The 27,248-nt window shown below is 35.8% G+C and overlaps 1 protein-coding gene across 1 annotated transcript in view; it reads left to right on the top strand.

The window, feature by feature from the left end:
* Positions 1-27,248, top strand: part of SPEF2 (sperm flagellar 2) — an 87,233-nt gene that overhangs the window by 24,917 nt on the left and 35,068 nt on the right. Inside the window, exons 11-26 of the mRNA XM_037374491.1 lie at positions 2,218-2,437; positions 2,868-2,998; positions 3,214-3,292; positions 5,895-5,968; positions 6,767-6,870; positions 7,725-7,972; positions 9,762-9,870; positions 10,683-10,843; positions 13,053-13,207; positions 14,657-14,784; positions 14,893-15,031; positions 19,165-19,302; positions 21,735-21,895; positions 22,677-22,860; positions 23,620-23,782; positions 26,088-26,210. Coding sequence (XP_037230388.1) covers positions 2,218-2,437; positions 2,868-2,998; positions 3,214-3,292; positions 5,895-5,968; positions 6,767-6,870; positions 7,725-7,972; positions 9,762-9,870; positions 10,683-10,843; positions 13,053-13,207; positions 14,657-14,784; positions 14,893-15,031; positions 19,165-19,302; positions 21,735-21,895; positions 22,677-22,860; positions 23,620-23,782; positions 26,088-26,210 — 2,317 coding nt within the window. The remainder of the gene's footprint in view (positions 1-2,217; positions 2,438-2,867; positions 2,999-3,213; positions 3,293-5,894; positions 5,969-6,766; positions 6,871-7,724; positions 7,973-9,761; positions 9,871-10,682; positions 10,844-13,052; positions 13,208-14,656; positions 14,785-14,892; positions 15,032-19,164; positions 19,303-21,734; positions 21,896-22,676; positions 22,861-23,619; positions 23,783-26,087; positions 26,211-27,248) is intronic.

The raw sequence follows: 27,248 nt of genomic DNA, 5'->3' as shown, positions 1-27,248 counted from the left end.
CCTAAGTGAACAGTGAATACCTTCAAAGTATTGCTTCTAGATAAAAGTCTGTTGGCAGGGGATTCTTGCCAATTTTATGCTGACTTTCTTAACCTTTGAGAAAAAGCCCAGCACAGGCAATTTGCATCTCTCAGGAATACTAAATTTACATTAGGAAAACTGACTAAAAGTTGTCAGATATATCTGACAAAATACAAGAACAAAATACAGTGCTATCAGTCTGTTGTACATTCCACATTAGTTTGAGCTTGAAAATATTTGAAAACTACCACATTGTCAGTTGTGGCTAACCACGTAATAAATTGATGGAGTCACCCAAAACAAGCATAGCAGTAGGCACCACTTTTGGTTTTGATCCAGTTTTGATCAAGATTTGACCAGAAATTATAGGACTCTCAGCTGGATACCTGAAAGCTTGTTTCTGACAGGTAAGCTACTTTAGCTCAAGACAGGTACAGTCAAGCAATCTTCTGGTTAAAAGGGCAAGAAATCTGAGAGGTGAGTACTTCAAATGGGGAGCCCATTGGGAATTAATTTTTCCTACAGGTCTCATGGAATTTAAAACAACTGATCTAGCTCTGCTTATACGTTTAAGGAAGAATGGTTCAGATAGGACAAAGATTTGGGTTTTTTAAACATGTCTTTTCAATTACAGATTAAAAAGTATGTTTTCTGAGATGCATTAGGGTGGGGATATTGTGCAACTCACAATACTTTTTTGGTTGTTTTTACTGATTAGAAATAGGTGATATTTTCATTTAGAGTGATAATAAGTTACCTTGTGTTAGTCTATCTAATGCACATATGTTCTAAGTCAACACTGATCAAGTTCTGTTAGTAGAATGTATGCTGTGGCAATATATCATTCGTGATAGTAAGTTTAGGAAAAGGTTGCATATTCTACTTGGAACACGAATTCAAAACAGTATCTTTCAGCAGAACTTTGGTTGCTTCTGTTGATGGTGTTTAAATACTGACTTTATAGAATGGTACGGCTGTTTAAGTTAAAAGGGGTGTGGAGGTCTTTAGTTCAACCTCTGTGCTCAAAGCAGGGCCAACTTCTGAGTCAGATAAGATTGCTCAGCACCTTGTCTAGTGAACTTTCAAGTTTTTCCAAAGATAGAGATTCCATTCTGTGCAACCTATTCCGGTGCTTAACTGCTCCTGTTGTGAATTTTTTTTTCATTTTTTTCCCTAGTTGGAATTTCTTTTGCTGAAACATTTGACTTTGCCTGTCAGCCATTTATTGTGCACCCCAAATGAGGTGACAAGCTAGAATCTAATTGGGAATATTATTAGTCCACATATCTTCCAAACAGCTCTTTAGTGCCCTGCAACCAAATAATAATTAATAAAAATCTAGTATTATCCTGAATACTAAAATATTCTCTTTTAGCTTCTCATAGCACAAACTGCAGACCAGGACTTTTCCTAGTGTTCTAAGATCCAGTACTGACAGAGTATATATTACAGTGGCAAAAGCAGAAGTCTGTGTCTAATTCTTTTCACTAGATCCTTCCGTTCTCATTTTTCTTCCAGTGTGGTTGTCAGCAAGAGTATCTTTACCAGCAAAATCCTATTAAGCCATATGCTGGTAACTCACCTCTGACAAATTTATATTGGCCTCAGAGTAGATGAACTGGAAGTTTCTACTCAGTATTTTCTTCCCTTAAAATTGTTTGAATTATATGGTGGTTTGTTTGTTTCAGGTTGTTGTTTTGGTTTTTTTTTCTCTCTATTTGAGAAACATATATATATGTTCAAGTGTGTAAGGCAAGGATATATATTTGAAAATTTTTATGGACAAAGATTTCAAAGATTTATGTGTGATACTGAGCAATAATATTGCACAGGTTTTGCAGTGCTGAATATTAGGATATTGGGCTTCTATTCCAAAAATCTGCTACTGATTCATACTGTGGTATTGGTAAAATGATTTTTAATGTTTATGGAATTAAAAATTGTCTAGGAATCTATGAAAAATGTTGAAGGAGTACTTGTCTCTCTCAACTAGGTATTAGTGAATATCAATAAATACTTAATGATTATGACATAATTATAGCTTTTAACGAGGGTCTATTCTAAAAATATTTTAATATTTAGTACTATTCAGGTGTGGTTATTGTGCGTATTGTGTTTCTGTATAAATACATATAACTAGAAAGTTGAAAGACAAGGCATATTGACAAATTATTTGGTAATTTGTCATTTATACAGAGTATGACAGGGGAATGGTGCCCAACTGAAGAGAACAGTGAAAACAAACCTCCACTTAATAACAACATATTGGGTCACGTGCTTCATAGACTGATGGAGATTTTCTATCCTCTAAAACCCAATTCTTCACCTCCAGTATTTCCTCCATTTCCTGTCAAAGGATGTATTTTGGGAAAACCTTTTAGTGGAAAAACTACCTGTTTAAAGTTTATTGAAAAAGGTAGAGATATTTTTCCCCCTAAAATTCTTAGAAATGTTTATTTGTGTTAAAATCCCACTCTAAAATGAAAATTGTTTGGGCAAATCCTTGCATTACTAATCTTCGAATGTCAGCTGCATCTCTGTTTTGCGAGAGTTGGCTGGAAGTCATTCATTCATTATCTCCAAAATGAGATTAACAACACCTAAACTTGAATTTAGTGTTAATTTAGTATTCTGCATTGAGAGTTTGGGGATGTTTGTTAATGGAAAAGTCTAGTGAGATCTCTATGTGATTGTAGATGCATGCTGTGCAGCGGTTACAGAGAAGAGACAGTGGAAATAGCTTACATCAAAAGCCCAAATGAAATAATCCAATTGTCAGTAATAGTCTCTCTGTATGTATGCTCAACTGAAACTGTAAACTGAACTGATTTTTTTTTGTGTATTAGTTTGCAATATTCAGGTACTTTCTGTTGATAATCTGGTTCAGGAGGCCATCCAAGCTTTTCTGAAGAATGAAATGAAAAGTGCACACAGTGGGATTCCACAAGAAGCAGAGAGTTCTGGGGAACAAGATGAGGTAAGTATTTTTGTTCATTTTGGGTTTGGCTCCCACAGGGATATGAGAATGAAATATATAAGAAAGAAAGCATGTTTCAATGTTTTTTACTAGATTTCAAACTTAATCCTAAATTTTGACTTACAAGACCAAGAACCAGCTAGAATTGACAGACTTGTTTTTCCTGTAATACGTATGTGCTTTTCTAATACATTTCTTTTCATGATTGATACAAGGTCCAGAAGAACTTACCAAAATTACCACAGAAAGTTCTAAAAAACCTCCAGACACAAACAGCTATCAATGGAACTAAAGGTGTGTATATATTTTATTTACATGTATGGCTATGTATAGTTATAAAATTTAATTTTCATTCTTATCTTATTTGATTTAAATGGCAATTCCCCTTTCTCTTGTACATTTGAGGTAATATCCATGACATCTGAGTTTTCACAGTAGTTTCTGTAATGGATTTCCTGATTCCATACTTTCTTAGTGCTTGGGAGTAGCAAGTGCAGGCTGCTCCATGGAGGAAGGTGGGTTAGGTGACAAGGGTAATAGCAAAGCAGGAAGCGCCAATATTCACAAAGAGTCAGGATACCGACTGAAGTCAGGGCCACTGTCAGGTCCAGAGGCATTGATCAGCATGAGCCTCAGTCTGGTGACAACTATGCAATTCTGACAGTGAAGTAAGTCTGATGTCAAGCTGGGTACTCAAGTCATAAGGTGTGGATCAGGGTTAAAATTAAGGAGATAGTATATAGGGTGCAAACATGGCTGCTACACAGCTGTAATGTACCACAGGCAGGGTCTAGGATGAGAGCTTCAGCTTCAAAGCAGTTTCCAAAAGGAAGGAAGGGCAAGCCCTCACCTTCCCTCACTTTTCTTTACAACAGATTTTACCAAGAAGGGAACTGACAATGCGGGTAGCCACTTAAACTCAAAGTCACAGAATGGATGAGGGTGGAAGGAAGATCATCTAGTTCAGCCCTCCTCTTCAAAGCAGGGACACTACAGCAGGCTGTTCAGAGCTATGTTCAGTTTGATGCTGAACATCTCCAAGGATGGACACTCCACAACTGCACTGAGCAACATGTTCCAATATTCTGTAACTGTTACAATTAATATTTTTATATTTAAATGGAATTTCCTGTGTTTCAGTTCAAGTCTGTTGCTGTTCATTGTTTTACTTGGCTAAGAAGAGCCTGTCTCTGTTTTCTTTACTCCTGTCCCCACCCCCAGATATTTCTGTATACTGATAAGATTCAGGCCTTCTCTTCTTCAGACTGAACAGTCCCAGCACTCAGCCTCTCCTTGTGTGTCACGTATTCCCAGACCTTATTTGTCAGGGCCTTGTCCAGTATATCCATGTCTTTCTGGCCCTGGGGAGTTCCGAAGTGGACACAGCACTCCAGATAGGGTCTCACCAGTGCCGTATCTTAATGTGGTCCAGGACACTGTTGGCCGCCTTTGCTGCAAGGGCCCATTGCTAACTCACGGTCAGCTTGGTCTCCTCTAGGGCCTCCAGGCCCTTCTCTGCAAAGCTGCTTTCAAGGCCCCCAGCTGGTGCTGAAGGCATAGGGTTTTCCCTCACCAGGTGCAGGACTTTGCATTTCCCTGTGCTGAACTTTGTGAGACTCCTGTTGGCCCTTTTCTCCAGCCCATCGAGGTCCCTCTGAAGGGCAGCACAACCACCTGGCTGGTCAACCGCTCCTCCCGGTTTTGTACTGTCTGCAAACGCATTCTGTCTCACCATGCAGGTCATTAATGAAGATCTTAATCAATATTGGTGTCAGGTTCAGCAGCTGGGGTGCAGCACTGACCACTGACCTTCTGCCGCTCTTCACATTGCTGATGACAACCCCCTGAGCCTGTCAGTTCTGCCAGTTTTCAGTCCAACTCACCGTCCACTTACCTAGTCTGTACTTCATCCGTCTGTCTATGAGGATGTTAAGGAAGACAGTGTCAGAAGTCAAAGCAAGCAGCACGTGCTGATTGTCTGTCAACCACTGAGGCTGCCACCTCATTGTAGAAGGCTGTCAGGTTAGTCAGGCATGATTTCCCCTTCACAAATCCATCCTTTCAACTCCCAGTGGTCTTCTTGCCCTTAGTGTACTTGGAAATGGTTTCCATGCTTACTCCTTCCCTCAGTTCCTAGGGACCGAGGTGAGGCTGACTGGCTGGGGCTTGTATGTCCCCAGTTCCTCCTTCTTGCTTTCCTTGAAAAGAGCGGCAGTTGCATTCTTCTAGTCCTAGGAATCTCTCCCAGTCACCAGGACCTTTCAAAGATCATTGAGAGTGGCTTAGCAATAACATCATCCCGTTCCCTCAGCATGTGTGGGTATATGCCATCAGGTTCCATGGACTTGTGTATTGCCAGTTTATTTAAATGTTCCTTAAACTGTTTTTCCTCCAGCAAGGGTGAATCTTTCTTGCTGCGGACTTTTCTGCTAGTCGCAGGATACCTCAGTCTTTTGCATGTCTCTTTCAGCATGCCCACATTTTTCCTAGCCTTCCTTTTGCTGTGGAGATACCTGTAAAGGGCCTTCATTTTGCTCTTCTGACTAGACATAAGATAAGGCCCTTTCCCCATGAGAACTGTCAAGAATTGAAGCATATTTCCTGGAGACATAGTACAGTTTCCATCCTTGGAGGTTTTCAAGATCACAGTGGGTAAAAAACTGGGCAACCTAGGCTGACCTTTAACTCATGCCTCTTTGAGCAGAAGGTTGAACTTGAACTAGGTGACTTCCAGAAGCTGCTTCCAACCTAAATTAATCAATGTTCCTATGCTTCTAACACTTGTAGATCCTGTATTGATTTGTTTAAAGAACGATAATGAAGTGTATACTTTCATTACTTATCTATAGTAAAAGATATTATAGAATTGTCAAACTTCATATTATACCTATTTTAGGCAATTGTCCTCCCAAAAAGGATCCATCTGGACAAGAATTTACATCAGATAACAGTCAGGATGGTTTATCCAAGGTTTGTAATCCAATTTTAGCTTCTACTTTATAAAGATTCATTGGTTAAATTACATGTTGACACCCTTTCATCATTCTGAATTAATTTATTCACCTCACTGCAAGCATTTTCTGTGTGAAATATGAGAAGAGTTTATTATGAAAATCTGTTCCAGTGTTTGCTGGTTAGAGGTGTACTTATTGTTAAAGTTCTATATCTTCACGTTAAACCTCACATTTATGTAAGGCATGATACATTCTGTCATTTCTGAGTTAGCAAAAACATTCCTGATCTTCCTGCTGCCAAGATCATTCATCTTATGACAAGGTTTATTTTCTTTATGTTGAAAAATACTTAATTCTACAATGTTCTCTTTGACTTCGTTGCTCACTGGAAAATGCTTTGAAAACTAAGGTATAGAAGAAACCCTGTAGAACTAATGGAGTTAAATACTGCCATAGAAAACTGTCAGTGGATTTATGGTAGTGAAAATCAGATTAATCTTAGAACCAGAACACTTTATTTTTTATTTCTTGGCCTTCATATCCTTTGTTTCTCAACCTCGTTTCTGTCTGGCATTTTCATGAGTGTAACGATGGAAATTAGTTGGAGATTTCAATTAAGTAAGGCCTTTTTTACATCAGTTAAAAATATTTTTCCTTAATAGATAACAATAAATGTCAAATATAAATAAGACAATAAACATTAAATTTAAATAAATAAATAATATATAATATATGAAGTAGAATCATAATCTTTCTAACAGTGAATGTTGTGAATATTTTAAGCATATTAGTCTTACACTGCACTCTTTCACAGCTATCTGTACGTGCCCAGCTTGGTGCCGCATCACAGAATTTGTTGAAGAAAGGAAAAAGTATTCCCGATGAATTACTAATTGACATCCTATTGGAAGCCATTAAGTATGAAATTGTATAGCTTTTTTCCTCAGTTATTTAGAATGTTATTATCTATCCTGCAGTCAAGATTCAGCCAATTCTCTTTATTAAGGTATTTTTTGAACACTGGACTCTTCTACCTGAAAGGTGGAGCTAATTATTGAAGTTAGTTAATGCTCGTTTTATGTAAGCAGTAGAATGCTAGCGGTAAAGTTTAGCCCTAAACTATGGAAACATTATTGTATACTACTGAAGGTAAGTAAAAATATACACATGACTATAACATAGTCATTAAATATTACTAATGTTTCGATTAGTTGGAAGCTATTCAGCATGTGCTACTATTTTTTTTTTTTAGATTTTGTGAAATGCATAATCCAAGCATTCATACTTCAGCAGTTAGGTTACTTATTTTTGTCTACTCTTGTTTGACAGAAAATTGTCTCAACTACTCTGATGCAATTGGCACTTAAGTTCCCACATGAATATCATTTCAGTTATATTACTCCTATTAGTATATTTTAAATTTATGAATATTTTAAAGTTATGAAACAGATTTTGCTGTTCTTTACTTCAGTACAAAAGTTAGAGAAAATAATGAAATTACACCTCTGATTATAGTCTGTAGAGTGGTTTTGAAAACTTTATTTACCAAGATAGCAACAATTGTTTTGCTTTTGTTTTTCACTTTTAGTTAGGCCTGATGTTATTTTTCTGATTTTAAATCAGCTTTACAGTTTTAATAATATCAGTCATATTCATCAGAATATTTAATACACTGAGTTCAAAATGAAAGACTGCTAGGGCAAGCTTTCCTTTAGGTGTTACTATTATGCTATCAATTCACTGGATAATTCTGGTTCTTCATTTACTTCTAGCCAAACACCACCAGAGAAGGGGTGGATTATGGATGGGTTTCCAATGACAATTGATCAGGCAAAGCTATTTGAAAAAGCCTATACAGGGTTTGATCCAGAAACAAAAGATGAAAATTGTGGAAAGCTCTCACTTGTTACAGATCCTAGAGTCCCTAGCAAGCTTCCTGTTACCTCACCTGCATTTGATGTTTCTATACTATTGGATATTTCAGACACTGTGGTACTGAAACGTGTGGCAAACTTGAAGTGTAAGTTTTTAACTACTTTTAACAAAGTAAAATGACAAGCAGATTCTGATGTATAGGGAATGTAAAGATTATTATAATACTGAAATGACTAAATTGTGCGTACTATGCAATGTAATACCAAGTTTCGTATTTTAATTAAAAGTACTAAATTATAAAATACCTGTCTTTTCCTCTGACAGTTAAGAAATTAGAAATTATTTAGATTTCTTGACAGCTTTCTCCTCCATCTGTAAGGCCCCTTTTAACTTTAGCTGTCTAAAAATATGACTTGGTAGGTATAAGTAACATGTTAATCCCAAACGTTATTTACCAGATACAGCTGTAAGTTGTACTTACTGGGGCAAAATAGCTCACTGCACAATTTCTCAACATCTCACAGTATCACTTTCATTAACTGTTCATTATCACCTTGAATGCTTCCAGATTATTTTAAATACTTTTATTTGTTTTAGTCAAAGGCAGATGGGAGGTGTGCAAGTGCATGTGTATATGCTTGTTTGTGTTTGTACTGAATTCTCACTGGAGCTGAGGTAGTAGAGTGGCTGGTGTTAGTATCACATAAAACAGCAGCTGGAAAAAACACAAGTTACAACAGGTGCAGAAATATGCCTCAATACAAATTATTGTGTGTAAGTAGTATTTTTCTCCAGGAGACACATTTGGAAAGGGATGAAGGAAATTATAACCAAAGGAGTGTGCCAACATTCATTCCCTGGGAGTGCCAGCATTCATTCCCTATTGATTACTGCCTTTGTCTTGTCTTCACTTAATCAGTGAACAATCAGAAATTGTCAGTTTTAGCAAACAAAGGCAAAGACATCAAAGGCTTTTTAAGGGCTGTTTCATTTCCAGACCACACAGTTTTAGTTGCCCTTACACACCTTGGCAAAACTTAAGTTCTTTTCATTAATATGACCCATGTTGTCCAAATTATAAGGAGGTTCCTCTTCATTGTTTTCACTGCAGCACTTACATGGCACATAGCTTTAATTAAAGCACCGTTTAACTTTTTATGTGTAGGTAGGAGTGAGGATAAGGCAAAACCAGTAGAGCTTCTGCTGACAAGGCGGTGAAGATAATATACACTTGAAATATTTGTTAATTTAAAGACCTTGTGTTGCAGAAACACTTTGAAAATGTGATAATACATGATAATGCAATATAATCTCAGAAATCCAAACAGAATTTCTTTCATAAGATGTATCGTGGTGATAGAAAGAGTCAAAAGAACAATTAAAAAAAATCATAAATCTATAAAAAATGGCTTATTCCTTAATGAATTAAAGTCTTTTTTTTTAAGTTTAGAGAAGACTCGGAGAGAAAGAGTACCTTGACTTCCAGTGCAGTGGAATATATACCCACTGCTGTGAAAAGGAGTAGTTACTTCAAGGAAGATTCAAATTAGATTTGGAAAATCCCTTCTAACTGTTAGAATAGATAAGCCTAAAATAGTCTGCCTACAGGAATGTTCCCTCTATACAGCTGGAGATTTCTGTGACTGCAGAGCATCCTTCAGGAAATATTACTGGTATAATTGGCTATGAATTTAAACAAAGGAAGAGGCAAGACACTGTCTTCAGGTCCTTTCCAGCTTAATTTAATATTTGTATGATTTTTTCTTGACTTTTCCTTTTTTTTAAGGAAGTTTGGTACCCAGTTTTTAAATGCAGAAATGTAAGATCAAGAAACACTGAAATTTTTCTTTTAATAATTACCTTACTTTGGGCGAATAACTGCCTGCATAGTTGCCTTTTTCAATATATGCTTATATATGCTGTTTTCCACACAGCAGATAAATCAAAATCATCTCAAACTGAACAGGAGAACAACAATACAAATTCAGATTCTGATATCCTAGAAGAGAAAATTGACTTAGCAAGGGACCAGGTACTACATAGGTATGTTATATGAAGCACAAAAAAATTGCTTCAGACAGATGTTTAGGGATATAATTAATCTGAATCTCATATGATAGTACTGACATGCCTAATGTTAAGCATTTCTTTAGGAGTTTCTCTAATGTGGAGCTTAAAAAGTACTTTCATTTTTGGCACAATATAAATAATCCTAGAAAATAAGAATCCATGTGTTTTGCTTTTCCAGGGAGATTTTCTTTTTCAGATATATATATTGCATGAACAATACGTATACATATGCATATCTATATGCATCTATGCATACATATATCTGAGGTATGTCATACAACATGTGACTGCCTCTTGAGTGAAAGGCACTTGAGTTACAGATTTTCTAAAATTATGTCTTGCACTTTTACATTTATGAAAAACAGTTTCGTATTTTTTATTGAATCATTAGATGTTTAACTTTACATAGACCAAAATCAAGTCAAGATTTGTTTCTAAATATTTGATGCTATTACCTATTGCAGACTATTATTATATTGATTATTATTGTTTTAGTTGTGATATAAGAAAGTAGGTTTAGCTTGTGACAAGAAAGAGTAAGGAATATATGACTAGTTAACAGTAGGATTTTGAAATTTTTCCTATGTTGAAAATGAAGGGGTTGATGTGAATGGAGTATAATTTTGCAAAAAATGTTGCATGGATTTGTTCTAGATTAAATTAGATAGTTTGCTTTTTCTTTTTTTTATTAATTTGGATGGATTATTATTCTATTAATAACATGGAAAAATTTTTGTTTTCCATTAGTTAGATTTTAATTTTATACATTATTATGATTTTTGTAGACTTTCAGGCTTTCTAGACATGTGGCCAAAATTAGAGAAATGGTTTTCAGGCCATCAGAATATTCTAGTGAAAGTCAACGCAGAGACAGAAGAAAGTCTTGTGTGCCAAACAGTTGAAGAAATTATAATGGAAGAAATTGCAAAAACCCAGAATAGAAGTAAGTTTTCTGGTTCTTACTTTTTACAGTTCAGTCAGAAAATACTTTGTTCTTCATAATTAATAACTGACATGTAAAAACTATATGGAAACATACATTTTCACTGGCCATGCAAGACTTTGGGGATGTGTGAGTTAGTGACAAGTGCACTAGAACTCTGAACTTTTTGTTGTGTTTTTACCATTTCAGAGGATGTGGACCAATTTCATATAACTGTAACGATCATTTAAGAAAAAGTTTTAAAATAATTAAAAGAAAATGTAATTTGGATTTATTTAAATTCCATGAAGTAAAGGATTACTAAATCAAATCCTTTCTTCCTGGTTTAAATATTACAGCTAGCATCTACGCCATATGGGATAGCTTAACGGTATAAGAAAGATTAACTTGGCATTATCAACATGTATTCAATTATCATCAGCAGCTTAAAAACATGGATAACTTAGAGTGGTTTTGATATGTGTTTTGGTGCATCTTTATTCCATTTTTCCTCTTAATGACCCAAAATGAAGAATAATTTAAAAATTAAGAAGGAAAAATGATGAAGTATCCAGGGGAAAAGATGCATCAAGTGAACCAGGATTAGTAGACATCTGAGTAACCATTTTTTTTCTTCATAATTATTACATGAAAGTCTTGATGTGTCTTCTGCCACCAAAACAAAAAAACAAAACAAACCAAAACAGAAGTATTAGCTTGGAAAGTACCTGGAAGGCACAAACAGTAAAAAAGGTTAGAGTGCTACTTCTGCACAAGGTTTCCACTTCATGAAAAATTCTTGGAAATACCATACCTGACAGAAAACTGGATGAGCATTTTTGAAGAACTACCTGGTTGGAACTGGTTTTTTTATGTGCTTGTATGTAATTCAGAGTGCTGCTGGAGTCAACAGCAAAATTCCTATTGATGCAGATGTAGTTGAAAATTTGTGGTTAGAGTCCAGCTACCTTTTAGAAGTATTGTAAGGGCTATTTACTTCCTATGGAGAAATCCCTGTGGCCAGTTAATAATGTCAGATTTCATGTTTATTTTGATAGATTCCCAGATGTCCTTCACTACTAGGTTAATATAAGCAGAACAGAGGTGTGAGAAGGTATATTAATTAGTCAGACGTCAGTAGCGTTCTAGGAATGACACGGTAAACCTAAATCCAGAGACAGGTTCTCAAAATGTTTAGCAGAAGCTGAAGTAGTTAACATATTTTATGTGGCCAACAGTTTTGTTCTTTTTATAAACTTAAATCAGGAGAATGAGAACAGTTTTTCCATTGAAGCACCCAGCAAGATAGTGTTTTTCAGATGCATATTTGCCACACTGAAAGTAAAACAAAACACATCTATTCTTTAAATGTTAAGCTTCTTCCAAACAAAAATATAAGACTGTCAGTTAATGCAAGCTTCTTTATTTTCTTTGAATATTTTCAAATCCACAGCAAAACTGGCCAGAATTCATGCACATGATTCTGAGCGGTTAATTAATGTTAACTTAAAACCCTAGTTGTTGTAGGATCCTTCTATGGCCACTGAGGAGACGCTGGTATCTTTCCAGAGGTCCGTACAGATCCTAGGGTTGAATCATTTTCTGAAGCTGCTAACTACATTCAGTATTTTTTTGCTATACTATAAGATAGCAGGGTTAGTTTTTCACTGGGTTGTTCTCTACCACATGACCTTTTCTGTTTCTTTTTTCCCATGCATCATCTTTCATACTTCCCAGCTTCTCCTCAGAGTAAGGTGTATTCTCCATATTAGGTCAGATTTAGCTCAATTTATCTGTTTGTTTCTTCTTAAATGTTGGTTTTTCTTGATTCAGTCTTTCCCAAGTCTGGCATGGAAGTGTTTACAACTGTTCTTTAATTAAGCAGGGAGTCCTTGAAATCATGATAGTTATAATGAATCTCAGAATTGTATCAACACCACTGGCCTTGGTTTACCTGGTAAAGAATTTGTTTCATATATATACATACTAATTCATTATCTGCCTGTTTCTTTCACAGTGATGGTTTTGGAACAGTATCAGTCCTGCAAAATATAAGCTTAACTGGAAAGCAATTTTATAACTCTGACATCACTGATTTGATCAGTGTATTTTTTGATGAACAACACCAAAGTAATGAAATAACAAATCTGTTCTATTATTTTGAACTTGTCAAATACACAGATATCTAATTCTGTATATTGATACTTAGAATACATTTTAAGGTACTAATTTTACATTCATATGCAAGGGTCTGCTCAAGAAATACCACCAGGAGATAAGCTTTTACCAGTTACACCGCAAGATCTGCTTCCTCCCATTCCTGTGGAACTACCACCAATTGAACCAGGATCAGATCAATGGATTTATGTAGATGAACCACTTCCCAAGGTATGTTAGTTTGTGGTTAAAAGTCTTATATATCAAAGTATACTTTTTTCTCATTTTTTTATGCGTATTCTACCTAAACCTTTTGTCCCATTGCATGTTCTCTTTGTACTATTTTTCAATGAAAAATAAACTAGTACTACGTTAAACAAATAACAGTTGCTACTAAAATACATAAAATTATGAAAGTTTAAAATTTTATCTTTTTTTTTTCTAAATTCTTTACAATGATGATGAAGAATAGAGTATGGATGCCAAAATAAGAATGCTTTATAATATTATGTAATACTAGCATAGACTTACCATGTCAGTTTCCTGTCTCTGACAAGGGCCAGTTGTGCATCTCATAGAAGGAGTGTAAGAATGAAAGCATGAACTGATCTTTCTCCTGGGTTACTTTTTTCTAACAGGTTTTCCCCAAGGACATCTGCATAGTTTCCAAGGATCTGAAATTTAGGGGTTTCCTGAGATTACTTTATATCTGCATCTTTGTGTTTAGTAGCTCACAATAGAATCTTCTTCCCTTATTATGTCTAGGTGTTTTCTTTGATGCAGTTTGTTTCCTGATCTCCATGATATAGCCTGAATAATTGAGCTCATTCTGAAAAAGTATTTCTGTTTCTTTGCTTTAAACCTGTAGTTTGCTTGGGACATTTGATGACCCTAGTTCTTGTATTGTGAGTTACAATAAATAATAATTCTATAATCACCTTCTGAAGATAGTTAAGATGTGAAAGGCATCTATTAAATCTTCATTTTTTTCAGTGTTGCTTTGCTTCTCCAATACAGTCATAACCTGTTTAACATTCCTTATGAGGAGCAATTCATATGTTCAGTCACAATTCTTGCCCTTCTGTCTGTCTCTTCCAGTTCTGCTGTAAATTTTTTGAGATGGGGAGCTGGGTCTGCTTGCAGTATTTTAAGATTTGGATTTCAAGGGTGCATAATGATGCTTTGTGTTTTGTTCTGTAATTCCCTTCCTAATATTTCCTAGTTTTGCCTTCATGACTGCAGTTAGCTTGCATATGATGCATTTCCTCTGGACGTGAGCTTTATTTTGCATTTCATGACAGTCAGTCAAATATCACTTCTGCAACACTAGACAGTCAGCTTCTATTTTTAGCAGCTTGAACAGTTGTGTACCACTGAATTTCGATACTGAAGTACTCAGTTTATGAGTATATCCACAGATGCTGGAGTATTCTGCTGGAATTTGGCATTCATTTTGAGTACTGCCACTTGTTTCCAAATAAATGCACAGGATAAAACTGTATGTTGGTACAATGTCTATAATCAGCTGTAAACAGTTGTAAATCAAAAGAAATAACCTAGTGAAAAAAATTCAGTAATATGATTTCATGAAATAATCTTTCTTATATTTGCTAATGCTACAGCTAAACGGGTTATCAAGAAATATATCAAATAATTTTGATGTTTTGAAAAAATTCACAGGAAATACCTGGATTTTTAGTACCTTACTGGGAAATGGTAGAAAAAGCATATATGAATACCATCAAAACTATACTTAGATGTCTAAGGGAAGAACAGCACTCTGTGATACATTACTTAGCAGATGTTAGGTGAGTAGAAATAGTGGTTTATTACATTAACATTAATATTTTGTATTTTTCTTGTGACATTCTATATGTCTTTTAACACCAAAATCTTTATTTTACCATAATTTACAGAAAACAATTCCAAGATTATTTGAAGCGTCCAGATATCAAGCAGGAGTTTGTATCTCAGTGGCAATCAGATTTTAATTCAATCGCTGATGACCTGCGAGAAGATGAGGAAACAAAAGCAGAACTACACCAAAGAGTTACTGTAAGTAAATGGCAAGTTATAATATACCCTTAAGTGTCGTTTGATTGTGTACAAGCTTGATGGAACATGAATGATATTACTATTTATGGGTTTTTTTCTTTTTTACCACTCTTAAACTATTTCACATTCTCTTGTATGTAAAGTGTTCTCCACTGTTATTTCTCTGGATTTTGGCCATATCTTTCCTATGACTTGCTGGGTTTTTTAGATTATACTGTGGTATAATCACATTGTAAAATAAATATTTCTATGCTTTCTTTATGTTTTATAGTTTTCAGAGATTTTAATAACAACTTTGGACATTTCTATCACAATCTAACAAATCCTGGCAGTCATTTAGTTTTTCCATAAATTGTATATGATATTTTCTAAAACTGATCTGTGCAAATACAGATAATTTCTCTGAATTTTTTTTTTGAGTCAAGTAATCTTTGCTAGGTCATACATGTCTTGAGAGTTCTCCACAAAAATAGAGTAAGGTCCTTACAAGTTTAGAGCCAGATTTAACATAGGCAGGAACCAGAGCTATCTTTGAATTTATGGGATTCCCAGTTCAGGACAGACATGATTTTTAATTGACTTTGTATCAGGAAATGCTCCCAGCAAACGGGAAAAAAATGCTGGCAATGTTGTTAGTTGAAGGGAACATTGGTAGAATCATGGATTAATTCAGTGAGATGGAAAAAGCATCAGACCTTCTTTTCTATAGCATTATTTCAATAGAATGAAGTAGAGGACTTAAAAATCATCACCCATATTCCTAATTTCTGCTAAATGAAATTATAAAAAGACTGAAATCACTCTGTCCTATTCTTTAGAAAGCTAAAATTTTAAATATTTGGCCTTTCTTTCATAACAGAAATCCATGTTTGACATTGTCCATTTCAAATTAAGTTAAGAGGAGGTGGCAGTCCCACATATTGCAGTGAGGCTCAGATACTGCGATAAGGCTAAGCACAGTAAGGCAGTTTGGAGCAAATATATGATTTCCAGAATTTCTCTTTCTGAATGATCTGTTCTGGTCCTTCTGGATCCCAAACCTGTGGGTGAGTCTGAAGATGGTACTTCCTCTGCACTTTAAAGGCCTGCCCATTGTACCTCTCTGAATGAGAGAGTTCTGTCATCCATCCTTCCTTTATGCTAGGAAAGGAGAGAGCGGAAGTGAAAAGAGTCATAATTAGTGGAATGTTTTTCCTCAAGCATTTTCAGTTTTCCTAGACTGCTCAACTCTGCCATCTCAGCTGGACTGTTTCTGAAACACTATCCACACTGGAAGCTGACATCTGTGAAACCTGAAAACCAAATTTCTTGATATCAACTGAAAAATGTAAATATCCACCCCATTTTGTGATGGGTGAAAAGCTCCTCAAAGTTGTAAAGCACAAAGGGCAGCCAAGGCTTTGGCATCCTTAAGATCCAAACTCAGAATTACTGGATAAAATACATGTCAGCAGCACATCTCTGTTACACTGTCTTTCAGCAATTTCTCCAACCTCCTTCTCACTCCATTGCTGTCATTTAACACTGTCAGTCACTTGGTCCCACTACTTTTCCTTCCAGATAAGAGAGGACTTAGCAGGTGCAGCGATTTTTTCTTTTTTTTTTTTTTTTTTTTTCACCGAGTACAAGGAAAGACGGAGAGAGAAGCTCTTTCACTTTGAAAAGAGGAAGAGTGGTGGGAAAAAAAAGACACACATAAAACATACTTTTAGCTTCTCCAGAGGAAGATACCTCACTGTTTCCATTTCCCATTATCGCCACTGCTTACAGTAAATGAAAACTGTGATTTGAATAATGTGAGAACAAAGTGTTCCTCCTTACATGTCTCAGGAAAGTACTGGAAGGAGCTGTACATGAGTTTGTACAAAACATCGGGGTTTTTTGTATACTGTTGGGTTTATGTGGCAAGGTTTTGATAGCAGAGGGTTTACAGAGATAGCTTCTGTGAGAAGACATCAGGGGCTGCCCCCATGTCAAACAGAGCCACTGTCAGCTGGTTCCAAGATAGACCTGCTGCTGGCCAAAGCTGAGCCAATCTGTGACTGTGATGGTGCCTCTGTAATAGCATATTTAAGAAAGGGAAAAAAATGCTGCGTGGCAGCTGTGAGAGAGGAGTGACAAAATGTGAGAGAAAGGACTATGCGGTCACCAAGGTCAGTGAAGAAGGACGAGGAGGAGGTATTACGGGCACCGGAGCAGAGATTCCCCTGCAGCCTGTGGAGAAGACCATGGTGACAAAGGTGTTCTGCTGCAGCTCGTGGAGGATGACAGTGAAACAGATATCCACCCTGCAGCCCATGGAGAACTCCATGCTAGAGCAGGTGCATGTGCCCTGAAAGTAGTGGCAGCCTGTGGAGAGCCCACACCAGAGCCAGCTCCCAGCAGGAACTGTGGCCCACAGAGAGGAGCCCTTGCTGGTGCAGGTGTTCTGGCAGGACTTGAGACCCATGGGACACCCATAGTGGAGCAGTGAGATCCTGAAGGACTGCACATATAGAAAGGACCCATGCTGGAGCAGTTCTTGAAGAACTACAGCCCATGGGAAGGACCCACGTTGCAATTCATGAAATACAGCAGCCCATGAGAGGGACCCCAGTCTGGAGCAGGGGAGGAGCATGAGGAGGAAGGAGCAGCAGAGACAATGCATAATGAACTAACTGCAACGCCCCATTCCCATCTTCCCTGTGCTAGTTTGGGGCAGGAATGTAGAAGACTCAGGAAGGAAGTTGAGTCTGGGGAGAAGAAGGGGGGATGGGGGAAAGGCATTTTTAGTTTTGTTCTGTTTCTCACTATTCTGCTCTGTTATTAACTGTCAACAAATGAAATTAATTTCCCCAAGCTGAGCCTGTTTTGCCCATCATGGTAATACTTGAGTGATCTCTCCATCATTATGTTGACCCATCAACTTTTCCATCATATTTTCTCTCCTTGTCCTGTGAGGAGGCAGAGTGATAGAGCAGCTTGGTGGACACCTGGCAGCCAGCCAAGGTCAACCCACCATTGCAAAACAGATATGTTGTATGTTTGTATCTTTTTTACTCGATAGCATATCCTTATGTGTGTATCCTACAATGTGGACAGCCATGAATGTCTGATAGTCTTTACCTTGGCTATCTTCTATCTATGCCGTCACTGATGTATTAGGTATCCCAAGGACTGCTTATTTTTGAGCTTCCCTGTGGCTTTTGTCCAACATAGGACAACTGGATTCTTCTGAAGTCCATGGACAGTGGGAGAGAAACAAGATCTGACATACTAGGCTGAGACTGAGGACTTGTGAATATGGAGTTGGTTATCACTTGAAGCCTAACCTCCTCATTGCAGGGCTAGTAGTCTTTTCTTTTTATCCTGAAACAGATTAGGTGGGGTAGAACTGCTTGGAGCCCAAGAGACAGGTTGTCTGAGCCTACCTTAACACTGTATTTAACAGCACTCTTCTTTTCCTGTCACCTCTTATTACATAGAGGTCTGTCACTCTATTTCCATGCAGAGATGACAGGAGGGAACAGAGGGTTTGCTTGCATGTTGTATACTTAGTAGGTCTTCAGTGCTGTCAGTGAGCCACATAGTGCCGCTATTAGATATAATCACTAGTTGGAGAGCCCTTAGTTATAATGAACATTAAAGAAAAATGGCTTGGAGCTAATTGGAAGAATACTTGAACTGTGACATAATTTTCTCAGAATTTTTCCTATTACACGTCCCCTTAGAGTATCATTCTTACAAAGTATTAGTTAGCAAACCATTCAAGCAGAAAGTTGTTGGTGCAGTTGGGAGCTTAACTATTCATATTTTCATGTCTTTGTCTAGCTTAGATAGGTCTTCTCTGCCTGAGGAAAGTGAGGAAAGCAACCTATACATTCATGTCATATCTTTGTATTCTCGCTGGTGTATTTGTAAAGCTGTTTCCTGTCAGCTATTTGTAAGCACATGACTTGGTGATCAGGCTTTAACATATAACAACAAAGAAAAATCCCCAAATGGGAAGATGCCTTGTGCACAGGCAAAAAATATAATTTTAAATAATAAATATACAAAAGGTATTTTTTCTTTCATAGTTATTTCTCATATTTGATTATTATTAATATATATATAATATATATACGCACACACACACATATTATGTATTTTAGGACCTAAGAAATCGTCTCTGGGATATCTGTGATAACAGAAGGGAAGAAGCAGAGCAGGAACGTACTACTATCATGAATGATGGCTGGTTACAAGATCACAGGGGTATTGCAATGAACCATTTCTTTTCAATTATGCAGGTATGCATCTACTATAGAGTGCGGTGGAAGGGGACAATGAATTAGATTTGGAGGACAGTAAGCCTCAGAGGAATTTTGTATGGCTGTCTCCAAATAAGTGAGGGATTGAGAATTAGATAAGCAACTGTTCATGACTCTTCTGAATTTATCTAGAGAGTTAAAAGACAAAAAGTAGATGGCATTCCAAACATTTAACTGTTAGGCAGGCAGAAATGGTTAATAAAAATACCATTGTTACTGTCCAATCCCCCAGACTTTCAGTCTGTGTTGTATAGTGCTACTTTTTGCAATTTTATCAGTCCAGTAAATCATCTGAGTTTTGTAACAGAACTGTTAAAGCTGCTTATCCTTCTGTGATCATATTTATGTCTACCCTTAATTTACAAATCACATAGTACACTGCTGTTGTAGACCCATTTGCTGTTAAGGTTGTCCTGTATTTCCCGTATCACAAAATTATTTCAGTTCTGACTTCACTGGTGTGGCTGCAAATCTTACCTACAGACTAAAAAAAAACCTGCAAGGTATGTTTCTGAGAATATGCTATCATTTGTTACTTTTGAGAAATTCCATGCAAATATGACCCAGCTTTCACATATCTAACTAAAGTTTTCAATAGATAATCTTCAACTAGTTGGCTCCCCTCTCTCCCGCATTAAGCCTTTCCTTTCATTCAGCCTCACCATTAATTACTTCAGCTCCTGAAGCAGAGATTTCCCTGTGACTGCTGTTCTAGGTGCAAACATTTGGTCTAGGGCTGGACTGGAATAGACTAGACTAGGCTGGACTAGTCAGGCTTTTCTGTAAACTGAGTGAGCATTCTGGAAAAGTTTTGGCAACTTTAAAGAAGACCAATGAGAACTGCTTTAAACACATGCCATGTGATGCTAATTTGGCTGAAAATCAGGCCTAAGCAGCTTAGGGTGAGTTTCCTGCCCTTAAATTCTCTCTCTTCTATTTTTGTATGTTTAATAAACAAGATAACCACTCTTATCCTGTATGAGTGTTGTGGTAATTTAAGTAAAGTTTGTGAAGTAGTCAGTTATGATATTAAGGAAATTATTAACTCTGTTTTCCAAGTAATGCCCTAAATAAAGACTTAAGGCCACCAACTAAAGAGAGAGGTCAAAATAGCAAACTACTGCTGACTAACTGAACCACATTCATCCTGTAATTAGGATATTTACGTGACTGAGTATTTTAAAATATATCTTGAAATTAAAGTAGTATTGCTAATCTTAAATCTTTTATTTTTCTTCTTTTATATTCATGTATAGTTTTGCAATCCTAATTCTCTTCTAGCAGGATTTCATGGTTACATTTGATGCAGTCCAGAGGAGATTCACTATGAATCTAATTTGATCTCTTTTATGTGGATATGCAGAATAGCCATTTAAAATTACAAATACATGTATTAACCATATATAAGCTTTTGTTTTCCAAAAGAAAAATGCAAAGGAAACAATTTTTACTTTCTTAGTATATACTCCTCGGAATACATGAATTATTAATGGTAAAACTACAGAACTAAAAATACAATAACTGTATTGTTATGTTATGGCTTTGTTTGACAACCAGCCAAAAATAGGCACTTTGGTATTGAGTGCTCTTGTCTGTGGTTTTTCTGTGGGAAGTTACATATAATCCCCAGGTGGCTCTGTTACTGTATAAACACATAGATTTGTATAAATGCCGTTTATCAGATTTCTTCCCACCTTTCTGTGTACACAATGTTACGCTAGAACATATTTTCTCCTTAACTTATGGATACGTGCTGGTTTACACCACAAAGGTTTCATCCTTTGTTTTGTGAATGTGGTTTTGTGCATTTTCCCATGAATATTTAGTACTGTTTTGTCAGTTAGAAACTAACACCATACTGTATCAATAAATCAAAACATGACAGGTGTTAAATGTTTTTTTATCTTTTGAATATTGATTTCTTCTAAGATGATTCACACAAAAAAGATCACGAAAAGACACCTAGGTACGTAGAGTCTGTTGGTTTCTTTGGTCCAGAAAAACTGTATGTCTTTTAAAATCACGTAAGCCCTTTTATTTTATGCTATTAAGGTTTTTACTTATTTTGAACAAAAAAAAGTATAATTTATTGGTACTAGTGTACTTGCTACTATAAAATACATACAGATCAAAAAATATTGTAATTAAATTCAGTACATCAAACATTATTTACTGTAGATCATTTTTCCTGTTCTAACAACAATTCTTAGAAACACAGGTATGAAGACATTATAGATGCAAGTATAAGTATGCATTGACTATACTACAAATTTTCAAACAAATATGGTTATGTTTGTTGCTCTCCCTCAAACTCTTAGGATTTAGAATTCCTTCTGCTATCATGTATTTAAAAATGTAATAGAATGTTGCTCTGTCCTGTTTTGACTTGCAATCTTTCTGTCCTTCTTGAGGCTGAAGTGGATCGTTTCCAAGATACGAAGAGACTTCTTCATGACTATTATAGGGCAATGGAAGGAAAAATACCAACAGATGATGGTCAAGATTTTACTAGAATCCCATTGCTAGATATTATTGACATAGAGCAGAAAGAAGACCAAAACAAATCAAGGAGGTAGAAATGCATTAATAAATTATATGAATATCAACAAATAACTAGGGTTTATAGTAAAATGATGAGTCTTAAATCATCTTATAGATGTAATTTATCCATGATTTTTTACTGGTTTACCTATACCATTTTCACTAATACATCACTGAATTATAAAAGATTTTAAAAGCTGTCTTTGAATGAAATCTGCTATAGAAATGGTTCCTACTTCCCTCTGTGTTGCTGACAGTTTCCAGCACAATCTTCACATAAGTAAGTTAAATATTATTATGGAACATTAACAGGTTTAAAATTTGCAACAATAAACATAATTAAATGGGTTATGTGATGACAAAAATAAATCAGAGCAGCCTACAAAGATGCATAGAACTGAATGCCATATTAAAAGGCAAGAGATAGCATCATGTAATTTTACAGTATCAAAAATGCTGTCAATAATGACACCTGCTTTTTTTAAAGTACTTACAGTTCATATAGAAACTATCTGAGTAATGAGGCTGTGCTTCTAGCCCATGTGGAATATATCAGCAGATCACACAGTCATTTGACGTAGTTTTATGCATCTATTGTTATTTCTTAGCTTCTGTAGTTAAACTAGATAGTTTTTTTGTCATCCACACATTTCACCACTTTTGGTCACAAGGAAAGTTCATCCTTTTTCTGTTGCTATGGCAAATTATGAAAATAGTGTTCTCATTCTTCTAGCATATTCTCCAATGTAGTTATAAATTAACACTCTTTATAGAAAGAGGGTTTGAATTATGCCTTATATTTTATTTTTAAGGATCCCTCTAGTTTCTTGGAAACTGCCTTCACCAGAAATAAATATTACGAAGTCAAAACCCAAGGCAACTCTCCAGAAGAGTGCTAAGGATGAGAGTTGTGAAAATGGAGTGACGTCTTTTGGGAGAGATGAAAAGCTTATTACATCTACATGGCAAACAGCGGTAACAGTGCTATCAAACATGGTAAGGAATGTTTTATTTACTTACATATTTCTGGATCAGTCAGTCAAACCCTCCCATTCAGTGGGCAGCCTAAACACACAGCCCTCACACGGTGTATCTCAATTACTTGCCTCTTGCTCCACTCTTGATATTTCTATTGAGTGTGTTTCTATGAGGAAAATGTTGGAATCTGTGTATTATCAGCACCTCTGTATTTATAACTGACCCTTTCCTTTCATTACTGAGAGAAATACTTTGTTGAGTCTGTATATCACCTTCTTCTATAATAAACTCTCCTCTTATCCCTCAATAGAAGCATGAGAAGAGGGACAAGTTTATCCTGTGATGCAATGTTTGCTCAAACCTTTCACAGCTTCAAAAGCTATGGTTACATTCTTTTTTATATATAGGTAAAAGTAAATTAAGTGGGTTTTCAAATGGTTGGTTTCTAAGTTTGCTTTTTTTTCCTCTTTGATCATTTTAAACTAAGTGAATTTTCACACCTTTACAGTGTAACTGTAGACTTGCTTTGCATAGTGTTAATTCTTAACATTTCTCACCTTTTCCTAGAATTAAAACCACTGTCTCCCTGTCTTGCATGTTTGCTGTAGAATTTTACTTTTGATAAATAATTAAAATGTAATCAATGTAATTAGTTTAAATAGTTTTATTTATGTGTGTATGTCTTAGCAATTACTTTCAGTAATTATAAGCTATTTAAAACAGTAGCTGCAGCGTGTTGGTACTATGTACTTTACTATGTGTGACTATGGTGTCAAGGTAACAGCTGAAATACAGTCTAAAGAAATGGAGGAAGAAAAAGAACGTCAGCAGCTAGAACGGAGAGATCTGAAATCTTCACAGACACTGTCAGGAAAAGCTGCTGGGAAAGATACCAAAGATGCCAAAAAGCTTTCTCCCAAATCAGCTACTAAAAAGAAAGGTATTTGAAATGTGGAATTTGTTTTAGAGTGCTTGAAATTACTTAAATACAAATTACATGAGTAATACAGAAAAGAGTAAGCCAAGACATTTAATTTGGATTTAATTTCTCTTTTGAAATGCCAAATGTGACATATCAGTGTGAAAAGCTGTTGGTGATAAAGGAGTGCAGAGTCTTTTGAGTGACAGTTGCATTTATTTAATCATATGTGTTGTGCTTATTGTTATGTGCAAATAAATATTCTAACTAGAACCTAGAAGGTAAGTATTTTTTTTTCTTCATGTGCTGTTTTAGAAGTAAATAGTTAGAACTAGTTTATCGAATTAAATAGAATTCCATTAAATTCTGTCTACTTTCCAGCCATAAGTGTTAAAATAAAAGTACTGGAATAGAGTGGAAAAATTATTCCATATCCCAAGATATTTTGGAATTAATTTATCAGCCATGTGGCATGGATCTATCAAAGTCCGTAATTTTTATATATAACTGTAACATGGTGTAAACAAAGACCATAAAATCTAATGGCACATGTAGTCCTAAAAACACCAGAACTCGCATTGAGGTAGATCTTGCTTATAACCCTGGCAAGAATCTGTCCAACCAGGTAAGAATACAAAATTTATTTGAAAAAGAGGAACAGACCTAAACCCCCCTGTCTTTTTAGTCTAGCAATTCAGGCAGCCTGCTGGAAGGAATGCTGACCTGCAATGCTGTTTATACTTTCTTTTTTTTTTTCATAAATACTTCCTTGACTGGGGTAGTGGTTTAAGTAACTTCCACTTCTTTCTGCACAATGTCATAGCTCCAGCAGGAAGCAAGGCTAGTAGCCAAAACCTTGTATCTTTTGTAAAGACAGTCTACACAGCAAGAGAGGAGCTCAGGCCCTGTGGGTGTGAGGGTAGCCTGAAATGCAGGTACTCCATTTCCAAGCAAGACGTCTGTAACTGCAAGTTTATTATGCATAAAGTGTCTTACTTTTTCAGTTTGACATTTTATTTGCACTGTACTCAGTGTTCTCTCTCTGGCTGATTCCGCTCATAATACAGCGAATAAGTATATTCCTGACAATACTTAGCCATATGGATACCTAATTTGTGAGCCTCAGGCAGCCTTAGGTGTATGCTTAGCATTTCAATCCAGCCCAGAAATCCAGCAGGTTTTCAGATTTCTGGAAAAGCTTTGTGATAAAAAAATAGCAGCTATCATCTACTGTATTTCAAGCGGCTAGGTTGGGGTTTGTGGATTGCTTCTTGGAACTAATTTTTTGTTCGGACCTGGTACTAGATGATTTAACCTGAAATCACAAAACTCTAAGGTGACAGAACTGCAAGTAGAACTCAGCTATGCATTCCTCATGGTAGAAGCTGAAATATCAACTGATGTATCTGTTACTGAAGTATCAACTTTGATTTCTTGCCAAATAGAATTCCTTAGGATACAGCTATAGGCTAGTAACTAAGTGATACAACTTATCACATATAATTTTATCACTTCTAGATTTGACCATTTGCTTCATGACCATATGCTTTATGTATCATGCACGTCATTATTTTTTTCTGTAACAGCTCCATCTGCTCTTCTCGTAACAAAGCAGTTACAAATATTTAAATATTTTTGAGTAATAATCATAGTGTTATGATTACAGAATTTCACACAATCTTTAAAAACATGATAAAATGCTTTTACAATGTCTGTTCATAGATATGTAAGTTAAAACAATCTGCAAAAGCAGCTAACAGAATGGTTTAAGAACATACCTCTTATTTTTTTTTCTGATATTATGATTTTTTTTTAAATAGCATTATTATTCTTTTCACTGTTTTGATGGTAGTCAAGGATATTAACTAACATGGCATTTTTACTACAGTTTGCTAAACCTGAATTTGCTCCAGAAGGAACAGCTATCATTCGAAAGAGGTTTATTTATGTGCTGGTTGTGATAAATGGGTAGATTAGGATCAAAGAGGACATTTTGACCATCTAGGATCACAACAGAGGCACACCTATGCAGTCATGATTTCCATTCAGAAATATATTTTAGGATGTTATTTAACTAATTTTAAGGGTTGTGTATGCTGGAGTAATTTTAGTATTAATCTTAGCGTGTCTTGCAGATGTAAATCACATTTGAAAAAATCTAAAAATGTTATTTTGATATAAGATACCTGAATAACCACCTTTGTATTCTCATAAACAGTTGCATTAAGTAAGGTGGGTAGTGCCATTTTTCATTTTAAAAAACGTGATATCTTGTGATATGTAAACCAGCAAAGTCAAAGACTGTGAGAGTTCTATTTTCCTGCAGGACCACCTTCTACTGCATCTGTGGTTGAAGTCAGTCCAGGTCCTATAACTCCAGAAGAATTAAAGAAACGAGAACTGACTCTTAAAATAAAACAAGAGTATTTCAGTGCCTTGAAACATGAAGGTATGTTACTATTTGATTGCTTGTATTGGCAGGTGATCATTATTCCTAATTTAGGTAGTGTAATAGTCAAAACTAGATGGAAGCTCTAGGTGGAATGGATGGATAAGTAAGAAGAAGGAGGGGAAAGAAAGGAGTGTCTGGAGAAATCAGGAATCTTTTTAGGGTAGTAGTCATCAGTGATTTTGTGGTAGATCTATTTAAAATAAAAATGTGTTTTTCATTCTTCTTTTAGTTTTCTTCTGTTTAATTTATTTTTCCATGACTAAGCAAGTTTTCATCATGAGAAAATAAATTTCACATAGGTGGTCATCCATTCTTCATCTTTCAGTATTTGAAATGTTTTTTGATCTGGGAAAGAATTTATTGGCAATTATATATTTCATTGGTACTCTTCTCTCCGATTCCTTCTTCCTTAAGCTGCATGAGATTCAAGCAGGAAGACACAGATTGTTTATCCTTCCAAACTCCTTTCCAGACAGACCATTCAAAAAACAACATATTGTTCAGTTGGTCTCTTTATCTGTCTTACCCAATAACTTCCAAGCAAACTAGATGTCTGAAAAACAGAAGTCCCACATTGAAAATGGGTTGAAATTTTTTTTGGAGATGGGCTTAGACTGGAAGAAGAAGACTTCTTTCTCACTTAATGGAAGGCAGAAGATCTTGTCAGAGATTCGATTTGTCAACAGTTGGCAAGCCTGTCATTATGTTACCATCTTGGCAGGCTAATTTTTGCATAGTATTTATTATGAAAAGTAGAGGGAAAACAGCAATTAATGAACAAAACACAAATTCTTCTTTAGGCTTTAGGCAAAACACAGGCTTCTTTAGGTCCACAACAGACCAAATGCTTGTACACCTACCACTTCAACATCGTTTAATCCAAAAGTAGTTTAGAAATAAGTATTTTAAGGTTTTGGAATAGTAAGGAGAGGAATGGTAGTAACTTTGAAAATCTTGATTCATTGACAAGTTTTGTTTTCTTGAGTTTGCTTCATTTTCACCTTATATTTAACAAAAAAGCTAAGATAAGAACCT

Source organism: Falco rusticolus, chromosome Z (genome assembly GCF_015220075.1).
Source record: "Falco rusticolus isolate bFalRus1 chromosome Z, bFalRus1.pri, whole genome shotgun sequence".
NCBI classification, from domain to species: Eukaryota; Metazoa; Chordata; class Aves; order Falconiformes; family Falconidae; genus Falco; species Falco rusticolus.
Note: the sequence above shows the minus strand (reverse complement) of the source record. Positions and strands in the feature narration are given on the sequence as shown.